The sequence below is a fragment of the Cryptotermes secundus genome, unplaced genomic scaffold (assembly GCF_002891405.2).
Source record: "Cryptotermes secundus unplaced genomic scaffold, Csec_1.0 scaffold796, whole genome shotgun sequence".
NCBI lineage: Eukaryota > Metazoa > Arthropoda > Insecta > Blattodea > Kalotermitidae > Cryptotermes > Cryptotermes secundus.
In genome coordinates, this window is record NW_019738886.1 from 93,868 (window position 1) to 111,504 (window position 17,637).

At 36.5% G+C, this 17,637-nt stretch overlaps 2 protein-coding genes across 3 annotated transcripts in view; one reads left to right on the plus strand and one right to left on the minus strand.

Moving 5' to 3' along the window:
- The window catches only part of LOC111871272 (COP9 signalosome complex subunit 8), a 32,435-nt gene extending 25,699 nt beyond the window's left edge, over positions 1-6,736 (minus strand). Inside the window, exons 1-3 of one of the 2 annotated variants that reach the window (XM_023864248.2) lie at positions 6,549-6,736; positions 6,283-6,353; positions 5,964-6,142 (exon numbers count right to left, since the gene is read on the minus strand). In XM_023864248.2, the coding sequence (XP_023720016.1) occupies positions 5,964-6,142; positions 6,283-6,353; positions 6,549-6,629 (331 nt within the window). In that variant the 5' untranslated portion in view covers positions 6,630-6,736. Of the gene's footprint in view, positions 1-5,963; positions 6,143-6,282; positions 6,354-6,423 lie in introns of both variants that reach the window. The other variant, XM_023864249.2, reaches the window with a different exon arrangement.
- Positions 6,737-10,080: 3,344 nt separating this feature from the next.
- LOC111871270 lies at positions 10,081-17,619 on the plus strand. The gene is made up of 2 exons (XM_023864247.2): positions 10,081-10,340; positions 15,824-17,619. The coding sequence occupies exons 1-2, from the start codon at positions 10,326-10,328 to the stop codon at positions 16,307-16,309; spliced, it is 501 nt and encodes a 166-aa protein (XP_023720015.1). The 5' UTR covers positions 10,081-10,325; the 3' UTR covers positions 16,310-17,619.
- Positions 17,620-17,637: the final 18 nt, after the last annotated feature.

The window sequence follows — 17,637 nt, forward strand, 5'->3', positions numbered from 1 at the left end:
AAAGAAGCCAAACAGAATAACTATAACAGCCAAATTCTAAAATCAAACAATATAATTAAAACCACCTGGGATATTGTGAAAGTTGAATCAGGAAAGAAATCTGTTAATGAAGACGTACAAAGTTTGAATATTGAAGGGAAGTCCACTAACAATCCACAAGCTATTGCAAGTGCATTTAATGAATATTTCCTTTCATTAGCTGAGAAAAAATATTGTAGCGTGTTTCGTGTGTCATGCTACAAATAAGTTCACGCCGTCGTTTGGTATAGCGAGTTTATTCCTTCGCTCGTCTTACACACTTTACAATCATTCCCGTCTGCATCCTTCGCTGTCTGGCGGCGGCACTCCGCGGCCAGTTTCTGGTCCCTACGCCTTTTCTTCGGTTCTCCGACCGGTATTCTCGGGGCGTCTTCTACGAGGACTTCTTGATGCTCTGCCGCCACAGGTTTCCTTTCTACGGAGGTCGGCTCTTCATCTGTTTCGGGCACCATTTTCTTGTGGGAAGTTCTCCTCTCTTCCCCCCAGGCTTTCCAATCGGCCATCAGCTGTGCGTGTCTGGCTTCCGCCTTGGCCTGGTCAGCTTTCCTGTTGGCCTCCATTTCTTTCAGCATCTCGTGTGTTTTTTCTTGGCCAGCACTAATTTTCTTCAGCAGAAGTTCCAACATTTGCTGCGTTTCCATTTTTTTTTGTAGGACGCGTGTTAAAGTTCGAAGTCACTTCTGACACCAATGTAGCGTGTCTTGAGTTCGAATCTTGTCAGTCACGTGTGTAAGTCCTATCCCACTTCTGACACCAATGTAGCGTGTCTTGTGTGTCATGCTACAAATAAATTCACGCCGTCTTCTGATATAGCGAGTTTATTACGTTCGCTCGCCGTACACACACTTTACAATCATTTACACTTGCAGTGGTACAATCACTGCTTACAATAACTCGGCCGACAATGGACTGTCTTCTCTGGCGGTTGTTCCGAGACTTCCTTCTCCGATTACCCGATCACGACTGACTTCTTAGATGGCTATTCCGAGACTGAAGGCTTCTCGTCGAAACTGGGCTTTTATAACCTTGGCCGCTGTTAGACAACGAAGTCTCTGTTATAGCAGTGGAAACATTGCATTGTTGGCTCCGCGTTTCCTATGCAATAACCCATTGTTATAACCATGGAGACTCCTGTTAGAATTACAATGGAGCAATTGTTGTCTCCTCTGTAACAGTCTATTCTAGCGTTTCCATAGCAGTGACTCTTCTGGATTGCAAACACGTTACAATATTCCAATAATAATAATAATCCAATATACTATCTGTCACATGCCTTTAACAATTCATTTCCAAATATAAATCTCAAATTCTCAACAAGGAAGGAAATTGAAAACATTATTAAATCCCTTAAGCCCAAAAATTCACATGGATATGATGAAATCTCTACCAAATTACTTAAAGCAAGCTCTGTTTACATCAGTTCACCCTTGAATCATCTATGTAATAAATCTTTATCATCAGGTACTTTTCCTCAACGCTTAAAATACGCTGTAATGAAACCACTTTTTAAAAAAGGAGAGAGAAAATGCATCTCTAATTACAGACCAATATCCATATTGACTTCATTCTCAAAAGTCTTTGAAAAAGTTATGTATAATAGACTACTTGAACACTTAAATTCTAACAACATATTAGTCAAAGAGCAATTTGGATTTAGGAAAGACCTAACAACAGAAAAAGCAACCTATGAACTAACTAACGATATTTTAAGTGCTCTCAATGACAGATTAATTGTGGGAGGGATTTTCTGTGATCTAGCAAAAGCTTTCGATTGTGTTAATCATGATATCTTACTATCGAAATTAAATTTCTATGGAATAACTGGCAAAGCTAATGAATGGATCAAATCATACCTCAAAAACAGGTATCAAAGAGTTGAAATAAATAATAAAAACTCCAGTCATAATGCATTTTCAAACTGGGGAATTATAAAGCACGGTGTTCCACAAGGATCAATTTTAGGTCCCTTACTTTTTCTTCTCTACATAAATGATCTATCTAAAACCATCAACAATAAATCTAAACCAATTCTATATGCAGATGACACTAGTATAATATTTAAGAACTCTAAATTTGAAAACTTTAAAAATGACATAAATATTGTATTTGAAGCCTTAAACAGATGGTTCGAAGCCAATTTACTCTCATTAAATTTTGATAAAACCCATTACATATCATTCACAACTAAAAACAACCACCAAATTGATCTGGACATCAGTTATGCCAACAAATTAATCTGTAAAGTACTTGATACAAAATTCCTTGGAATACATGTAGACAGTACACTGTCTTGGAAAATACATATTGAACAAATTATACCTAAATTAAATGCAGCTTGCTATGCGATGAGATCAATTAAGCCTTTTATGTCACAGGAAACATTGAAGATGGTTTACCATGCCTACTTTCATTCTATTATGAACTATGGATTAATATTTTGGGGGAACTCTTCACATAGTGTAATAATTTTTAAAATACAAAAGAATATAATTAGAATCATTACAGGATGTAGAAGTAGAGATTCATGTAGAGAATTATTTAAGAAATTAAAAATTCTACCTCTTCAATCGCAATACATATTATCGCTTCTCTTATTTGTTGTTTACAACAAAGATAAATTCAAATTAAATTCTGATGTCTATAACATGAATACTAGACAAAAATATAATTTCCACCTACCCTCATCAACTTTATCAGTATATGAAAAAGGAGTCTACTTTACTGGCATAAAAGTGTTCAACAATCTGCCACAAAGTATTAAAAACTTGGGTAATGATACTAAAAAGATTAAATCAGAGTTAAAGAATTATCTACATGCTCATTCCTTCTACTCTTTAGATGAATACTTCAATGTAAACAGAGAATGATGTAAAATTAAGTTATATTAATTTTTAAGCTAAAATTGCCTGTACTTATGTATGTAACCTTTTGACTTGTTCTGTATCCAAAGGTACTAACCTGCTTAGGATTCATAGAATGTAAATAAATTCAATTCAATTCAATTCAATTGTACTTTTGACAACAAGATTTCTTGAAGTGCAATGTTTAATATTCTAATTTCGTGCCAACTCCCATTCACAATCATTGGTTTGAAAATATCTTCTCTACCAACTTTGGCATTGAAATCTCCTAACAAAATTTTCATAGGGTACTTTGGGAATTTATCAAATACATTCTAGTTCTTCATGGAACCTGTCCTTTATATTATAAATTTTATCTTCTGTTGAAACATGAACATTCATAACAATGATATCACACCAGCAACCTCTTAATATTATGTATGACATCCTATCACTACGAAACTCTACCCTCTTAACTGCTGATATGATTCTCTTATGTATGAAAAAAACCTGTACTTAATTCATGACTTTCATTCCCCTTTCCATAGAAAAATGTATATTTCCATGCTGATTCAGTGCCACCTCCACCCCATCTGACCTCCTGTACTCTAGCTAAATGTAATTTATATTTTGCGATTTCTTCCACCACTACCCTGAGTGAACCTGCCCTTACTTCTAATATTCCAAGTACCAAATCTCTTATCCATTTTCTTCCACTTAGGTGTTTATCCAAGAAGTTCATCCAGGTCCGAGGCTTCTTGCAAATTTTCATAACAAGCTTATTTTTTAAGGTGAGGAGTTGTTAGCCCGACCTCTGACCCCAAAGCTGGAGGACCACCCATTGTCGGCTGTCCACAACTGCTTATTGCAGCCACCCTCCATACATGGAGGGCATCTCCTCTACCTAGCACCTGAGGATGCGCCATGCTGTGGTGACAAAGGACCCACCTAACATGGTCTTAATGGCATATTCTAAAGGAAAATTGAAAAGCAGTGGCAATAAAGCATCTACTTGTTTCAGGCAATTTTGTATTGAAAACTTGACAGACAAATGTTTACCTATATGGACTTTACTATACATTTCACTTACATACAGTTTAATCAGCTTAACTAGTTTCATGGGTACCTCAAACTCTGTGAGAATATTGTACAATACTTCCCTCCTAACTGAAGCATAGGAATAGATGATGTACTCTCTCATTGTACTCCCACTTTTTACCCCAGCATTTGATGAATGCAAAAAATGTTATCAGTAGCCGATTTATTTCGTTGAAACCCACACTGATGATACCAAATAATTTAATCTATATATGGTTTTAACTTTGAAAGGATATTGGATAGAGTTTTGTATGAAGTTGATAACAGCGATATCCCTCGATAATTACCACTACTGCATGGTATTACATCCCAGATGACAGAACTTTTCATAACCACCACTGTGAGAAACTTATATCCTAAAAAGACTGTTGACTAATAACTAACATCTGTTGGGCCATGTCCAAAATTACAATAATGTTTATCAAGTACCGATCTATGACATAAAATTTTGTCAAAATAATGAATTCATAGTTTTAAAAATTCAAGGTGAAAAAGTATCTTTAATGCAGTAGTGTGAGATATCATTTGACAACATATTTCACAAACTTTAAAATAAGCTGAAGTTCAACTTTATAGGTTAAGTAGAACCAAATTTACAGTAAAATTTGTGATCATCCATGGGTCAAGTTTTATAGCTATTTTATATTTTTAAATGGCAATAATTTAAAAAATATTTGAACTATGCATCTCATATTCACATACATTCATTTCTCATACATGTGATGGCATATGCCCCAAATTCATTAAAAGCAGAAAAAATTATAATACAAATGATATTTTAGTGCATTTATATGAGGTGGATTGACCACTGACTTCCGTTCACTTCCCTGAAACATACTGTTTATTATAAAAGGTCCTGCTTAGCCCTTTATTATCAATACCTTACTCAGTTTTTGTTATCTTTTTAATAAACTAAGTTTTTCGTATTGTGGAACTACACATCACATACCACAGAACTGTAATTCTATAACAGCTAAAGAATCCATGATTTATGTTAACTGTCTTACAGTGCATACACTTTTTCACCTCACTCTTTTCTTTTGCACTACATGTTTCAGCACTAATGTGCCATCTTCAGGTGCATTTTCTCTATGCACGTCTAACTACTGCATTGCATGCCCTGATGTCTTCATACTGAAATGACTAAAATATATATTCGTCATATATAATAATGATAAATGATACAAAATCCGTCCCAGGTGCAAACAATATATATTATATGTCCTTGATCTTGTTCTCCTCTACACTACATGTTTTGGCCTCTAACGGCCATCATCAGGCGTATACTCTTACGTTACTGCCACACTGAACCCAGTCTAAAATTTAACATTTAAAAAACACATTATTTCTTCGTTATTATCAACATCTACCTCGTTGATATCTGTCTGGCATGTAGATTATTTTGCACACATCAATTTTGGTTTTTCTGTAATAGCACTATAAAATCTTTAGTTATAATTTTAAAATCCTTTAAAAATTTCTCTAAATTTTAAATTTAAAATTTAAAATTGTTAGGGTTACTCGCCCTATGTCTAAGTGCTGCAACGGCTAGTTCTTGTTTCCACACTGTACAGGTGTTATTCTGTGTAGTCTTCCTGTGCGCGTGCCGCTGCTTGTCTTATTCTTATATATAATAATAGATTTTAAATATGATGACTCCTGAAAAGTTTTAATATTTAAAATCTATTATTATATATGATGAATATATATTTTAGTCATTTCAGTATGAAGGCATCAGGGCATGCAATACAGTAGTTAGACGTGCATAGAGAAAACGCACCTGAAGATGGCACATTAGTGCTGAAACATGTAGTGCAAAAGAGAAGAGTAAGGTGAAAAAGTGTATGCACTGTAAGACAGTTAGCATAAATCATGGACATGAGTCAGTGCAACAGGACGCTAAAATATAACATTAGCTAAAGAATCACTTCATCCTCAATTCTTCACTCTGAACTTGCCATAAATACCAATCACAAGATAACTTACCCAGAAGAGCTTGCATAATGTATCCTACATTCTCTGACCAGTCAACAGTAAGGGCTGTATAGACTCCCGGAAAATCTCGCTGCCACATTTTTTGTCCCACTTTCCATATGCAGGCCAGTTCAGCATGTGAATTCTTCACATTTTGCGGAATTCGTTTCCAGAGATACTTTGCATTGCATCTATTGAAAAGAAACAATAGAACTGAAGAACTGTGACTTTAGTTGCAAATTCCTCCTAATATTTATTTCACATAACCTAAAAACGAGTTCATACACTTAACTTATAATTCCCATATGGATGTAATGTAATGTATACTCACAAGTCGTTTTGGTACAAGTATACGGCCAGAAGTTGAGCATATACTTGTGATGTTGGAATGCCACCAGGAGCCTAAAATAAAAATTCGTTCATTACACATGCCATGTCAAATCATACAGCACACCGAAGTATAAAAACTTACATCCAATTCTTGCTTTTCTAAATCTTCTGCAAGTTTTCTAATATTTCCTGTGTCGGTGATCATTTTGACTATTAGCTTTAACACAGAATGGCCTCAATAAATATCGCAACACCAAATTCGTTCACCTTTAGGCCATAATCGATATACACCAAGTTCACAAGTGTACAAATATTCCTGCAGTAAATAGCATGTAACTTTTCAGTCATTTATTTTTCATTTCCCAGGAATTAGAATTTATTCCTCCATCGACCTTTATGAAACCAATCACAAATACATCAGCCCTCAGTATACCGTTTGTCCATGACTTTTAGGTATAAATGATATTTGTATGTTGGTACACATTTTAACATCGATGATCAAATCTGAAAGATGTTCCACCGATTACGCATTTTTACAGATATAGAGAGACCATGGTTAAAAGTTCGATCTATGCTACTAAATAGTTATCCATGACTAGGGACCGGATTTTAATGCAAATGCATATTTCTTTCTTGCAACCAGAAAGTATGCTCGTTTGGATATATGTACGAATTACTTCATTTCTTAAATTTTGGACATGATTTGATGATGATTATAAATGCATATTTTGCATGTTTTATGAATAAGCATCATATTTTCGAAGATCTCTATTTATACTGCATACTTCCCTTTTAAAATGTTTATCATATATATTTTTTAATTTTAGTAAATCGGCTTCGAACCATCTGTTTAAGGCTTCAAATACAATATTTATGTCATTTTTAAAGTTTTCAAATTTAGAGTTCTTAAATATTATACTAGTGTCATCTGCATATAGAATTGATTTAGATTTATTGTTGATGGTTTTAGATAGATCATTTATGTAGAGAAGAAAAAGTAAGGGACCTAAAATTGATCCTTGTGGAACACCGTGCTTTATAATTCCCCAGTTTGAAAATGCATTATGACTGGAGTTTTTATTATTTATTTCAACTCTTTGATACCTGTTTTTGAGGTATGATTTGATCCATTCATTAGCTTTGCCAGTTATTCCATAGAAATTTAATTTCGATAGTAAGATACCATGATTAACACACTCGAAAGCTTTTGCTAGATCACAGAAAATCCCTCCCACAATTAATCTGTCATTGAGAGCACTTAAAATATCGTTAGTTAGTTCATAGGTTGCTTTTTCTGTTGTTAGGTCTTTCCTAAATCCAAACTGCTCTTTGACTAATATGTTGTTAGAATTTAAGTGTTCAAGTAGTCTATTATACATAACTTTTTCAAATACTTTTGAAATCCACTTACATAAATCAGCGTTTATTAACAGTTCACAATCTCTTTGATAATGCTGCCGGAGTTCACACTTATTCACTGTCCTCTTAAATGATCTTTTACTCACTCGACTCACTGACCTCCCGATTGACTCGTTACTGACTCACTTCTACTCACTCACTTCTACTGACTCCCCTCTACTCACTCACTTCTACTGACTCCCCTCTAAATTACCACCACCGCTGCTTTTAAAACCTTCTTACAGCGATCTCGAATTTTCTACTGGGAGGGCTACGTGACCAAGCGCAAGGACCCTTCCGGCTTACACACCTTCTCGAAGCTTCCATCGACAGGTCCTTCACCTCCGCAGGCAAGGACGACAGAAGGGATACCTACCCCCCCANGGACTCACTGACCACCCTTCAGCCCCTCGTAACAAAAGGCCAGCTCAGAGGACATTGATCCCCCCGGAGCATCTTATTTCAACAGCTAAACTGAATCGTTACTTACAAACAAATAAGACATATCTGTCAAGGATGCGTACGGTTACAGCTCTTAAAGTTATATTTACAAACATGACACATTTGACTTGCCTTGCCCATGGATTGCACCGTGTTGCAGAAACAATTCGTGCAAATTTTCCTCTTTTTGACAAGTTGGTGTCTTCTATGAAGAAGGTTTTTGTTAAAGCGCCATACAGAACAGAAGCCTTTAAAGCAGTAGCACCGAGCATTCCACTTCTGCCAGAACCAATTTTAACGCGCTGGGGCACGTGGCTGTGTGCAGCGAATTATTATACCGAACATTAAGAAACATTTAGGAATGTCGTGAATACATTTGATCCCAAAAGTGCAGCGTCAATTCAAATTGCCCAAGACGTATTAAAAAACGCAGAACTAGAAACTAATCTTTCCTATAAATCTGCTCACTTCTCTCATCTTCCATCCGCCATTTCCTCACTGGAGGCAAACAATAGCAATACTACTTTGTATCAGTCGTTAAGTGTGCTCAAAACCACTGTTTCTAAATTGAGTTTTATTCCTGGAAGAGTTGGTGAAGTAGTAAAGGAAAAAGTACACAGCATTCTTTCAAAAAATCCAGGATATGAACATATTTGTGAAATTGATAAAAATTTTTGCCGGTAAACGTACTGAACTGCAAAGTAAAAAATCACTAACAGTGGGGCAAATAGCGGCTTTTGTACATGCGCCCCTAAATTCCTGTGAGGTGGAAAGAAGTTTTTCCCGCTATAAGGACATCTTGCGAGACAATAGGAGGCGACTAACTATGGAAAACCTAGAACATTTAGTAATTGTGAACTGCAACAGAAGGGAAGTTGAAAGTTCGGAGAGCTAAATGTGAGCACCATTGGTTTCTTAAATTTGTAATGAAATATGTTGGCTTTGTTGCATGATTTGTATTTAAGTATAGCTTTTTATTGCAAGTGAATCATTTAGTGATTACATAAAATGAACTTAAATATTGATTTGGTCTTAAAATATTGTAAAATCAATTTTAATATTTGGTATAAATTTTATATGCATATTTTAGTGCATATTTCGGAAGTTTCTCATGCATAAATGCATACATATTTAAAGGATTATTAGGGCATAAAAATGCGGTCCCTATTCATCACTAACTCAAATAAAAACAAAGTACCGAAATCGACTCGATGTATGTGACGATCTCCGACTTAAGCTTACCAGCTACATCCAAATATAGAACAACTGTGCAAGAATCGGCAGGCTCGCCCATCTCATTAATGTGTTCCAATATTTATTTTTTTTTTTTAGCTAATAAGTTAAAGATTATCCAAATTCTAATAGCCTTCAATTATTAAAAAACGAATATGAATTTTCTCCTATTAAATTGCAGCGCCTGCAAAACAAGGTTCTCCGCACCATTGGCAATTTTCCGAGGCGCACACCGGTCCGTGATTTGCTCATGACATTCAAAATCCCGTACGTATATGACTTTATAACAAAATTATGCAGGCAACAAGCAGAAGTCATACAAAATCATGAGAATGAGAATGTTCGCAACATCGTACAAGACGAAGCCCACCACAGAAAGTATAAGAGGCTTAAACTTGGCGGCGGTCAGGCATACGGCCGTTCAAGTGACTAGACTGCCGTGGTAGCGAATAATACTGGAAATAGGGCGTAATCTGCTGTACTGAGCCTGGACTGACAGAGGCTTGTATATATTGTACATAGTATAAGCAAGAAATATGTGTGTATTATAAATCTATGTAAATACAGACAGTGGACGTATTAAAACAGACTGACTGACAAATGACAGACCCGACCTCTCGTCAGAGAGGGCGCCCCACATAGACAAGACAATAACTTTCATTCAAAAGAAATATTTGGTCATGAGCCCCAGCTGGGGCTCGACACCAAGACAGACAGACTGACTGACTGACCGACCGTCAGTTGTAACATGACCTTGACCTTGACCTTGTGTTGACCGAGTAGACAGAATCCATCCAATGGATAAGCAGGACGGAGAGGTACACAATTCTATAGTCTAGTGCAGTCTATTGAGAGTTGTCACCACGTAAAGAGCGACAGTGACTATGTTATAGTTACGTTGAATTTTGGTTGCGGCGTTGAGTAATAAAGTGATGTCACAAGAATACTCCTCGAGATCTTGTTTCATGACACATGTTGAACAATCAGGTATGTAGTTGCTTACAAAAAAATAATATTATTTAGTGAAATTACCAACTGTGTTAGAGGGTTTTCAAAGTTTGTTACCAATTATCTTTAACCCATGACATAAAGACCGCGAAAGTGTGGTGCTAAATAATACGGGAATTCCGATGGCTAAACAGGGAGAGATGAATGCTTGTGCTGTGCGAGTTTAAAACGGGAATTAAAATGTGCTATTCTTGAATTGGAATCGGCTACCGAAATCATTAGGATACTAATGGAGGAGATATTCAGTGATGTTTTAGAGGTTATGAGCAGCTTAAAAGGTGGACTCAGCAAAGAGGGCGAAAATAAAAGTGACTCCTCCCAAGGAAATTGGAAAAATCAGATACACAAGCTAGGAAGCCGGGCAAAGTGAGACTACTGAAGAATGGAAAGTTACGTTTAAGGACAACATTAAGGATCCCCATTCGAGGGGATCTGTAATAATTATAAGTGACTATTTAGGGGCTGGAAAAATTATCTCTCCAATCAAGACGTAGAGGGATATTCTTCTCCTGATGAAATGGAAAGTTGTGTGGAAGTCTCAAGTCAAACAATTTTAAACGTGGACCATTCTTCTTCTGATTAAATGGAAAATTGTGTGGAAGTCTCTAGTCAAACAATTTTAAATTTGGACCATTCTTCTTCTGATGAAATGGAAAATTGTGTGGAAGTCTCTAGTCAATTTTAAACTTGGACCATTCTTCTTCTGATGAAATAGAAAATTGTGTGGAAGTCTCAAGTCAAACAATTTTAAACTTGGAATGTTCTTCTTCTGATGAAATGGAAAGTTGTGTGGAAGTCTCTAGTCAAACAATTTTAAACTTGGACCATTCTTCTTCTGATGAAATGGAAAATTGTGTGGAAGTCTCTAGTCAAACAATTTTAAATTTGGACCATTCTTCTTCTGATGAAATGGAAAATTGTGTGGAAGTCTCTAGTCAAACAATTTTAAACTTGGACCATTCTTCTTCTGATGAAATGGAAAATTGTGTGGAAGTCTCTAGTCAAACAATTTTAAATTTGGACCATTCTTCTTCTGATGAAATGGAAAATTGTGTGGAAGTCTCTAGTCAAACAATTTTAAACTTGGACCATTCTTCTTCTGATGAAATGGAAAATTGTGTGGAAGTCTCTAGTCAAACAATTTTAAATTTGGACCATTCTTCTTCTGATGAAATGGAAAATTGTGTGGAAGTCTCTAGTCAAACAATTTTAAACTTGGACCATTCTTCTTCTGATGAAATGGAAAATTGTGTGGAAGTCTCTAGTCAAACAATTTTAAATTTGGACCATTCTTCTTCTGATGAAATGGAAAATTGTGTGGAAGTCTCTAGTCAAACAATTTTAAACTTGGACCATTCTTCTTCTGATGAAATGGAAAATTGTGTGGAAGTCTCTAGTCAAACAATTTTAAATTTGGACCATTCTTCTTCTGATGAAATGGAAAATTGTGTGGAAGTCTCTAGTCAAACAATTTTAAACTTGGACCATTCTTCTTCTGATGAAATGGCAAGTTGTGTGGAAGTCTCAAGTCAAACAATTTTAAACTTGGACCATTTTTCTTCTGATTAAATGGAAAATTGTGTGGAAGTCTCTAGTCAAACAATTTTAAATTTGGACCATTCTTCTTCTGATGAAACAGAAAATTGTGTGGAAGTCTCTAGTCAAACAATTTTAAACTTGGACCATTCTTCTTCTGATGAAATGGAAAATTGTGGAAGTCTCTAGTCAAACAATTTAAACTTGGACCATTCTTCTTCTGTTGAAATGGAAAATTGTGTGGAAGTCTCAACTCAAACAAGTCTAAATTTGGACCATTCTTCTTCTGATGAAATGGAAAGTTGTGTGGAAGTCTCTAGTCAAACAATTTTAAACTTGGACCATTCTTCTTCTGATGAAATGGAAAATTGTGTGGAAGTCTCTAGTCAAACAATTTTAAACTTGGACCATTCTTCTTCTGATGAAATGGAAAATTGTGTGGAAGTCTCTAGTCAAACAATTCTAACTTTGGACCGTTCTTCTGATTAAATGGAAAATTGTGTGGAAGTCTCTAGTCAAACAATTTTAAATTTGGACCATTCTTCTCGTTAAATTCAATTAATTCTGTAGCTAATAGATCAACTAATAAAATAGGACGAACACCCGTAACAAGAAATGGGGATTTTTTATGGTGACTCAGTCTCCTGGGTCAGTTAGTGATCTTAGGAGTAATGGTTTAGGTAATCTATCAATACTCATAGGCACAGTGCTAATTTTCATCATAATCATTCGAAATTAAATTCTCTGAGCTATGACAGTAAGAGATATAAATTTCATTCTTCTGGTGATAATTCTCTTAATATATATCACCAAAATATCAGGAGCTTACAAGGCAAAACCAATTAATTAATTAGCTCCCTACATCCTGAGCTGTCGCATGTGTTATGTCTAACTGAACACCACTTAAATTATAATGATCTGGGCTGTACTTATGTAGAACATTAAAAATCAGTGCTGCTTATTGTAAGAAAAATTTTAAATTAGGTGAATCATGCATATTTGTACAGGAAAAACTAACATTTTTAGATGTCAATTTAAGTGCCTTTTGTAAAGATAAAGACCTTGAAGTTTGTGCAGTGAAACTTCCTTTTCTGCATGGTAATACTTGTGTACTATCTATTTACAGAGCACCATCTGGTAACTTTGCTTATTTTCTGAAGGGATTAGACACCATTTTAAATTTCTTGCATGATACTAAGTTGGAATTGATAATACGTTGTGATATCAATATAAATTACTTAATTGATAGTATTAACAAGAAACAATTGGATGTTCTGTTATATTCTTTTAACCTTAGTTAGTTAGTTATTGGAGAGGGTGGGTTTCCCCATGCACTGAGACCTGTATTGGTCCATTGTGCTTCCCTCTATGATTTCTACCAGTCTCTATATCCTACCGGTACTGGTGCTTACCATCAGTCCTGCCCAGCCAGCGAGACCAGCCCTACTAGCTGAGAGGTATCTATAATGCTTCCCCCGTCTACCAGAGGTATTAGAGACTGCTGTTGGGCGGGAAACGTCCGTTAATTTGGCTCAGTGACCTCCTTTGGAGATATGAGGTTCTTTTATGTGCCATAAAGCTACGACACTGGACCCACGGCTTAAAGTCCCTCCCGGAGGACTTGTTCCCTGAATTTTTCCGCCCTTAAAAATTCGACGACCTCCGCCGGGTATTTGAACCCGCGTACTACGAGTCATGAGGTGGGAACGTTACCTCTAGACTACGGAGGCCGCTTTCTTTTAACCTTTTTAGTATAGTAGATTTTCCTACTAGGATCCAAACCAACTCAGGCTCTGCTCTTGATAATATTTTTATTGATCTTCACAGACATGGAAATTATACTGTATGTCCTCATGTTAATGGACTGTCTGACCATGATGCCCAGATCTTATATATGAATAACATTGTTTTACATAACCAAAATAGCTGTAGGCATTTTGTGAGGAAATTCAGTAAAGCTTCTAGAAATGAGTTCTTGATTCAATTAAGTTATGAAACTTGGGATAGCATATTTGTTGATCAGGATATTGATTCAATTTTCAACTCATTTCATAATACTTATTTTAAAATATTTAATTTTAGCTTCCCTAAAAAATTAGTTATGAATAATATGAAATATAACCCTTGGATGACGAGGGGCATAAAGACCTCATGTCAACACAAAAGAGAGCTCTATTTGTCCATGAAGACCAGTAATGATCCAAACCTTAAATCATATTTTAAAACTTACTCCAAAATTCTGTCTAATGTCATTAGGGCAGCCAAAAATCATTATTATAATGGATTAATTTCGAATTCTAACAATAAAATTAAAACCACATGGAATATTATTAGAATGGTTACTGGTAAGAGAATCAGTAATACTGAAGTGCAGTTCTTAAATATTGAAGGGAAGCTAACTGATAGGCACCAATTAACTGCCAATTCTTTAAATAACTACTTTCTGACTATAGTAGATAAAATTAACAGCAATAATGCTAAGAGTGATCATTTTATAGAGTTTGATATTGATAAACATTGGAGTTATATATCTCAGGCTTTTCCATCTCCTTTCCCTGAAATTAAATATAAACCTGCATCTGCCAAAGAAATTAAAACATAATTAAATCATTAAAACCCAAAAATTCTAACGGGTATGTTGAAATTTCGGTCAATATTCCAAAAACTAGCGCACCTGCTATTATTTCTCCTTTAACTTATATCTGTAACAGAGTACTTTCAACGGGTGTTTTCCCCACTTGTTTGAAATACTCTGAAATAATACATTATTTAAAAATGGTGATAAAACGAATATGGTGAATTATAGACCTATATCATTACTTACATCCTTTTCAAAAGTTATTGAAAAGGTTATATTTGTAAGATTGCTCCATCACATAAAGGATAATTAATTAATTATCACAATGTTACGGGTTTCCACACTTTACAAACCCTACAACAAAATCTCTTAACACTATCTTCAAGAGTCTTCACGTCTTCACGCGGGAGCTATACAAGTCTCCCTGAATTACACACTCCAAATATAACTGGTTATCACGAACTTGCGAACTGAGAACTCGTTGATAACACACTCGCTCGTAGGCTTGCTAGGACCTAACTCGGAACTGTCTTCGGCGATGGCCACGTTACAACTCACTCGCAGCCGCTGTGCAGTTCCGTTATATAGCCGCAGTACTTGCCTGTTGCGTAATGAGTGCCACGTCATCCTGTTACGTCACTGCGCGTTGCGCGTTACGTTACCGTGCGGAGGGGGGGGAGCGCTGACTCATCCGCCACGTCACTGTGGCCTGAGTTGCCTCGTTGCTGCTGGGTAGGGAGGGGTTCTCCATTGCGCAATATGTCACAGTATGTTAAAAAAGTGGTTGTGTCATGGCAACAGTGCGAGGCCATCTCAAAGCTTCAGTGGTCTGTTGCTTCATCTGTTAGAACCTGGATCTAACTCTTTCAACTGCCATCTTTTGGTCTCTTGAAAGATGCAATCCATAGGAAGAAGTTTCAGGGCGATGAGGAATATATATTGAATACAATGTAGCAATTTATACAGCCCATCATATATACCTGGTGATGGGCCTATGTGGCCGCAAAATGTTGTAAGTACCCATGAAAACATGAACTAAGTGGCGATATAAAGTTGCACGGGGGAAGGTTTCCTCCAAGTAGTTTGGTTTTCTCATTCCACCAGATGCCCCATCTGCTTCTATCATCTGGGGCTGGTACAGTGGTCCAATTAGTGGCAGACATACCAAGTGGACTCAGTCCCATCCCATCTCACCCCATGAAAAAGAAAGTAGGGGCCTGACAAACAGAGTATGAGAATGTTGCATTTACACAGATTTGCTGTACGTAAATATCAGGTGCTCAACTGATGTAACAGGATGCTCAGATTCAGTGTTATACCAGAATAGTAACTGGCTGTTCTACTGCAGGTTTGCAGAATGAGCAGTATTGCCAGCATATCGTCATTTGATGACCTGTTTGGAATCGGTCCATTCCCAATTGGTGATGAAGACACAGTAGCGAATGGTCTGGAGAACTATGCTGACTATGTGGACAGTCAGTCATCTAACATGGAAGATAATAATTTGGTCTGTAGTGCATTAGAGGAAAGGAATCAGTCACCAGTGTATGAAGAGTTGTGTGACTTCACAGTTGTGAGTGATTATTCAGACAGCACCCTACCACCTGCCTGTATAGAGAAGAAGTGTAAGGACAAGAAAATAAAGCTGAAGGAAGAGCAGCTAGATCTGCAGTGTGGATGGCGGGACTGTGATCACCGCACCAGCAATCTTGACCACTTTGTGCGCCATGTCAGCTTCCACTTGCCACACCTAGAGGTCAAACTGAACAAGGATCAGGAAGGTACTGGTTCTGTTGTGTTCCTTAGGATCTTCCCTGCTTCCAGCAGTACATGACAATGTCATTTGTGCAATCATATGCTTGCTCATATCAACTTCTGTTCACTGTTAAAATATTTTAGAAGTATTTAATGGTTTGAAAATAGTAGCAGAAATGTGGAAAATAATGGAGTGAACATTAACGCTTTGCATGCCATGAGGCAATTCAAATGATTAAGATTGCCACAATCAAACAGATAGGCTCAATATCAATCACTTAGTACAGCATTTCTTGTAATAGATGGGATCACATGTGCTGTACTCATGTTTAGAGGAAAAAATAGGCCATGTTGGTGTCTGAATCTGTGTTCATTTGAAGGTGATATCAGGTTTTCTGTGCAACAGCATTTACCCCCAGACACCCTTTGCTTTCCTAGCAGGGAGTTCTGTGGCAGGGCTTGGCACCCAGAGGGTTAGGGATCTGAAGGAGGTATTCATGGCTTCATCAGAAGATCATGTTGACTTGAGCCCATTACAAATAACATTGACCATGCAAACGGTTCTCTATAAAACCTGCACCAGAGAACTCAGAGGTTATTTTTAAAGTAGGTTAGGAATTCCATTAGTAAACGTTCTGTGCTGTATATCTCAGAGCAGAATGGATGCACTCTTGTTATTTTCTGTAGTTGTCAAGGGGAAACATCATGAAATTACAAGAACAAGGGTCATTGCAAGCAACAGATACACTGCATGATAGAAGTAACTTAGAGAGAAACTAGATTTCTTGCTGCTGTGAGCATAGTTGAATGTTCAGCGTCTGTATGAGGTGACAGTATATGTGAAAACAAAACATATTAACCTGAAAATAATCTGGTTCCCTTGAGGACAGTAATAAGATAGAACTGGGTTTGTGTAAGGGGATTGGATTAAGCTGGTTTAATAAGTGGATGTTAATGTTATAGTGAGAAACCATCAGATTCTATAGCGTTCAGAGCTTTAGGAGAGCCAGTTCTTTTGTTGCTCTGAAGACCCTATTCTGATCAAAATCACTTTGGTTCATCTAATCAGAGCCTGTTTCCCTAACAGTTATATCATTTTGGTATACCTGCTCTGTCCTTATCTCCTAAGTTGTTTTTTTTTTGTGTGTGTGTGAAGTTTTAAAGCCAAAATTTTGCATGCAATTTTCCTGTTTTTGTTTTACATGACTCAACTCTTTCAACGTCTTTGGCTGAAACACTGTAACTGTGGTAGGTGGAGAGAACAGTGAAGCTCTTTCTTTTGTAGTTTTCTCAGTTCTGAGCCATGCATCTTACTTAGGCTCCGTTCAGTGGCTTCTCTTCCTACCCCACCTTTTTTTTTCTTTCTTTTTTTTTTTCTCCTCCTTGTGTCTAGAAAGTTCTTCCGTA